Below are 6,068 nucleotides of genomic sequence, written 5' to 3' on the forward strand. Positions count from 1 at the left end.
GTGTATGGAATGAGCTGCCAGAGGATGTGGTGGAGGCTGGTACAATTGCAACATTTAAGAGGCATTTGGATGGGTATATGAATAGGAAAGGTTTGGAGGGATTTGGGCTGGGTGCTGGCAGGTGGGATTAGATTGGGATGGGATATCTGGTTGGCATGGATGGGGTGGACCGAAGGGTCTGTTTCCATGCTGTACATCTCTATTACTCTATGACTTCATCAGACTTTGTTCCTGAGCTGAGGAGCTGAACATTTGCAACTCATGGTCTTGTATAGTGACAAGGGAACCCTTGCACCGAGCACAAGAACAATAGTCCATTAAAGAACTGACATCCTGCAACTCCATGCTATGCATATGTGTGGAAAAGAAGTTAATATTTTTAGGCTTATTCAGTAGAAACGAGCATGTCAAAATCTTTCTGCTTTTCAAGATAGCTCTCATTCTGCACCACAAATTCTTTTACTCAACATGTAACTAGCCATTTGAAAATTAAAGCTATATTTAAAGAAAAGTTGATACATTCTCAAACCAAATTTGCTTTGGTTATACAGAACATGAAAATTGTTGCTTGTGCTTTTTGTCTTGCAACAACAGCAATTTCAATCTAATCTAACAATTTATGTTACAGGAGAAAAGGGCACCAATTTGTAGAACTTGGTGGTACGTTTCAGCTGTTGGCTAACTGAATCTTACAGCATGTTTTCATTAATTATAACAGCCCAAGTACAAAATTTACTTCACCAGCTCACACTTGCAAAACCTGAAAAAAACATTACACAGACAAGATTTTGCGACTGGGTGGCATCAGCCACACAACTGAAGTTTTTTTTAAAAAATTCATTCATAGAATGTTGACAGCCCTGGCTGTGCCAAAATTTATGGCCCATCCCCAGTTGTAATGAGAAGGTGGTGGGAGCTGCCTTCTTAAATCACTGTAATCCATGTGCTGTTGGTAGACCCCAATGCCATTAGGGAGGGTGCTCCAGGAGTTTGATGAAATGGTACTGAAGGAATACTGAAGTCTGGATAGTGAGTGACTTACAAGTGGTGGTGTTAACATGTTACTGATGCACTTGTCTGTCTAGATGGCAGCAGTCAGGGCTTTGGAAGGTACTGTCTAAGAAGCCTTGGTGAATTTCTGCATCTTGTAGATGGTACACGCAACTGCTACTGATAGTTGATGGTGGAGGTAGTGAAGGTTTGTGGCTGCGGTGCTAATCCAGCAAGCTGTTTTGTCCTGGATGTCAGGCTTCTTGAGTGGTTTTGGAGCTGCATTCATCTCGGCAAATGGGGAGTCAGGAAGTTACTTGCAATAGAGATCCTCGACTCAGACCTGCTTTTCTAGCCACATGCTCGTCCCCTTCTGGTCAATGATAATCACCAGATTGTTGATGTTGAGTGCACTAATAAATAAACTAGTTAAGTTTAACTGAATTAATTAACTGATTATCTTAATCAGTTGAACCCATAGTATGTGTGAGAAGTGACTTCCTTTCATATTCAGAGAACTGCTCAGTGTCAACAAAAGGTATGTATTCAAATGTTGCAATATCTTTGAAATATCTGGGAACTTTTGGAGTTTAATGCTTTTCTTTGCCTTTTCCATGGCAATGTCTCAGACTTACCAGCCAAATAGCACCCTTTTCTCCTGTATTATACATTTTTGTAATCATTTGAAATTAACATTCTTACATTTGGCCTGAGTGCAAGATGAACAGCTTTGGCCCATCCTTCCTCTTAGCACATACTACTTTAAAGTGAAATTTATTCAGAGGCACCACCATTTCTTCTTTCAATAAAAATTTCCCAGCAATTTGCCATGATGATATGACATTCTTTAGAGTACTGAAATAAATTCTCCTCATTCTATATTTCATCCTATTTTATTAAAGTTACATCAGCATTCTACTTAACAGTTTTGCATTAACAATTTATTTAAAAATACTTGAGAATTTACGTTGAATACTCAAAAAATTCCCAGAGAAAAAAGGTTTGCTAGAACTTTTATTCCGAGAAAAATATTAATGTTTTCCAATCCGAAACCTTTTGCAATTTTGTTGCTATGCAGTAACATGGTGACCTGACTGCATATATATATACCATCCAGATCGGAATCTCACAAGAAGGCTGCCTGACTACAATTAACTACCTCAATTAGAATGAAATCTTACAACACAAAATAGGTGGAGATCTGATAGAAAGTCAGCAATTTAAATACTATAACACAGCTTCTCTTACTTCAAAAGCAGCTAGACAGAGTATAGAAATGTACAGCACAGGAATGGGCCCTTCGGCCCACAGCGCTGTGCCAAACGTGACGCCAACTGAAACTAATCCCTTCTGCCTATCCTTGATCCATATCACTCCATCATTTGCATATTCATATGCTTATCTAGAAGTCCCTTACATGCCCTTATTGTATCTCCTGATGAAGGGCCTCTGCCCGAAACGTCGATTTTCCTGCTCCTCAGATGCTGCCTGACCTGCTGTGCTTTTCCAGCACCACTCTAATCTAGAATCTGGTTTCCAGCATCTGCAGTCCTTGGTTTTTACCTTTATTGTACCTGCCTCAACAACAACTCTTGGCAGTGCGTTCCAGATTCTTACCACTCTGTGTAAAAAACTTTCCCCTCTGACCATAAATGCATGTCCCCTAGTATTAGACCTGACGAGTGTTTCCAAAGTCTTCTTTTAAATTTCTAGCATTTTGCTGTAATCTATGTAGGTGAACTTATGTTCTCATAATAAATGTTTGTAAACAAGTCAAATGATAACATCAGAACTCAAAATAGAGATGGGCAAAGGAAAAGGTGCCCTCCAAACAAATCGGGAAATTCATTCACAGGGGTGAGTATTCAATGAAATGTTATACTCAGCTGTGAGAGACAAAATTTGTGAAGAGCTGCTTTGCCAATTACACGGTCTCTCTCATATTCCTCCAATCACAGGATGTTTCTGATCTGTTCTGTCTCAGCAAACATGGGGAGAACCAGCCTGTTATGGGAGGACTAACAGAGAAGATTAGTGCTGCAGTGAGCATATTACTTGGATTGGAAAATGTGGTATCTGGGCCTGGGGTTGTTCGAGAGAAGAGGCCTAAGAAGGAGAGAAGGGATGAGGGAGGCTGCAAGACATAGAGATTACTGTAATGATAGGGATGGGGTAAAGGCAGAGGGAAAACTGGAAGGAAAGGGGCTGTCAGCTCATGGATATGGGCTGCAGGGAAGAAAGAGAAGAAGGGAAGGAGACTGTCAAAGTAAAAGAACAATTTTAAACCTATCAACTTGAATGTAATAAATTCCTTAAAAATGAAAATGGAATCTCTCGTTTAAGGCTTCAGATATTCAGGAAAAAAATGCAGTACATGTTATTGCAATGAACTCTATGTCAATTGTTAAATTAAAATCTGGTATTGAGCTCAGATATGCAATAAACTACTTTGTTAAAAATGTCCTGGCATTGTGCATATGTGCTGCAAACAAATTAGCTGTGATCTTATCACTCTGCAGGAGACATGTTCAACGTGATGGATTTTATTTGTAGAAGTTAGGTCAGTTACTTTGAAAAAAAAGTTTGTTGCTCACTTATGTCTGTTGTCTTGTGCTAACTCAAATACTATGTGTCAAAGAAACTAAAGCCACACATAAACACAGAAAGTGTTTAGAGTAGTGATACTCTAATTGGTGAATTCTAATAGTTTTGCTTCTGAGACTCTAACCATCGACAGAAATACAGGAAGTAATGTTTCTACATGACTGCATCACTAATAGTGATGTCACAAAATTGTTACAGTGAAAGGTGGCCATTTATTTCTGCACTAGCTTTCCAAATGTGCATGACAAAGTATCAATCTCTTGCCTTCTCTCCGTAAGCATACACAATATTTGTATTTGAATAATAATGTAATATCGTCTTGAATGCCTTAAGTGAATCTGCCCCCACTATAGTGCATTTCAGACTCAATCTATGCATTGTTTGAAAAAGTTCTTCCCCCCCACATCACATCTACTGTTTATAAGTCAGTTTAAATCTGCCGTTTCTTTCTCAATTCCTTTACAAATGGGAACAGTTTCTCCCCAACTCCTCTACCAGCCATGTTTTTGAAAACTATAAGATCTCCTCTTAGTCTTTTTTTCTTCAAGGAAAACAGTTCCAACCTCTCCAATCTACCTTCATAACTGAAGCTTCTCTTTCCTGGAACGATTTTTGTAAATCTCTTCTGCACTGTCTCCAATCTGTTCAATTCCTTCCTACAGTGTGGCTCCAAGAACCTGATACATTACTCCAACTGAGATCTAATAAGTATGTTATAAAAGTTCAGCAAAGCACTTTGCTCTTCTACTCCATGCTTAGGTTAATAAACCCCAGGATACTCTGTGCTTTATTAACTGCTCTCTTTATCTGCTTCATCACCTTCAATGATCTGTGCACACATACACCCAAGTTTTTTTGCTCCGTTACCTCCTTTAAAATGGCACTCTATTTTATATTGTATGTTGAGGTCTTCCTACCAAGATACATTCCCACATGCTTCTCTACATTGGATTTTAGCTGCTACCTATTTGGCCACTCCACCAATGACACTTTTTTGAAGTTGTGCACAGTCCTCCTCACAGTTTACAAAGCTTCAAAGTTTGAATCATCCACCAACTTTGAAATTGTCACCTGCATGAACTGACTCCAGAAAGGCTGGTATCAAGTCACCAAATCACCCTTTATTTACACATCTTTGACACTAATCCAGCTCCCTCCCAGCCATCTCTTAGAGGGAACAGAGCTTCTGACCCTCCTGTCCTCATTCTATCTGCCAGGGTTCTCTGATTGGACCAGGATAACAGCCCCAATGAGGGAACTCATTCTATGGGATCCATCTAGTTGACCTTGTTACAATTGTGACACTGCCCACCAAGATTGAGATCATTAATATTTATTAAGAAAACCAAGGGTCCCAATACTATCCTGTAGGAATACACAACAAACCTATCATCAGCCCCCCAAAAAGATCCTTTATCATACTGTTAGTTTTCTGTCACTCAGCTAGCTTTTTCATCCACATTTGTGATTTACTCACTGAGTGAGAGGGAACGAGAAAAGGAGCCCCTGAAAATAAAAATGTAGCCCTCAGGAAAAAAAAATAATTTTGACCCCTGGCTTACTGACAAAATCAGAGACTTGAGTAAATGAAAACATAAAAAACTGCTTTTTACTGTTCAACCAATTTTGCGAACTGTCTTATTGATACTGCCTCAGCAAAATACTTTTTTTTGTTTTGAAAGTTTGAACTTTTAAGCATCAATGATTACAGCAATCTTACCAAAATCATGGCTCTTACCTCCAGCACTGGGTTTCTCAATTCTGCTTTCCAGCCCAATTGTCTGCTGAGGGCAACACCAATCACTCTCCCTAGCTCCTGTGAGAAATCAATTATGGACAAAAACGTTTACACACTTATTTTGCTAGATCACATTAAGTTACAAATGAGAAAAGGTGCCATAAACTGTAACAACCTTGCAAAATTCTCACCTTTACTAAGCTATACATCATTGCTCATGCATGGTATTGATAAAGTATAAACAAAAAGAAACATAATAAAATATCTCAAAGCACTTTAGAGCAGAATAGATACTAAGTTGTGACATGGGAGGTCATAGAGTCATAGAGATGTACAGCATGGAAACAGACCCTTCGGTCTAACCCATCCATGCCGACCAGACATCCCAACCCAATCTAGTCCTACCTGCCAGCACTAGACCCATATCCCTCCAAACCTTTCCTATTCATATACCATCCAAATGCCTCTTAAATGTTGCAATTGTACCAGACTCCACCACATCCTCTGGCAGCCCATTCCATACACGTACCATCCTCTGCGCGAAAAAGTTGCCCCTTAGGTCTCTTTTATATCTTTCCCCTCTCACCCTAAACCTAGGCCCTCTAGTTCTGGACTCCCCGACCCCAGGAAAAAGACTTTGCCTATTTATCCTATCCATGCCCCTCATAATTTTGTAAACCTCTATAAGGTCACCCCTCAGCCTCCGATGCTCCAGGGAAAACAGCCCCAGCCTGTT

At 39.6% G+C, this 6,068-nt stretch overlaps 1 protein-coding gene across 1 annotated transcript in view; it reads right to left on the reverse strand.

Annotated features, from left to right (window-relative positions):
- Nucleotides 1–6,068, reverse strand: part of thumpd2 (THUMP domain containing 2) — a 37,400-nt gene that overhangs the window by 20,800 nt on the left and 10,532 nt on the right. Inside the window, exon 4 of the mRNA XM_043687163.1 lies at nucleotides 5,333–5,410. Coding sequence (XP_043543098.1) covers nucleotides 5,333–5,410 — 78 coding nt within the window. The remainder of the gene's footprint in view (nucleotides 1–5,332; nucleotides 5,411–6,068) is intronic.

This window comes from Chiloscyllium plagiosum, chromosome 3 (assembly GCF_004010195.1).
Source record: "Chiloscyllium plagiosum isolate BGI_BamShark_2017 chromosome 3, ASM401019v2, whole genome shotgun sequence".
In the NCBI taxonomy this organism is placed as follows: Eukaryota; Metazoa; Chordata; class Chondrichthyes; order Orectolobiformes; family Hemiscylliidae; genus Chiloscyllium; species Chiloscyllium plagiosum.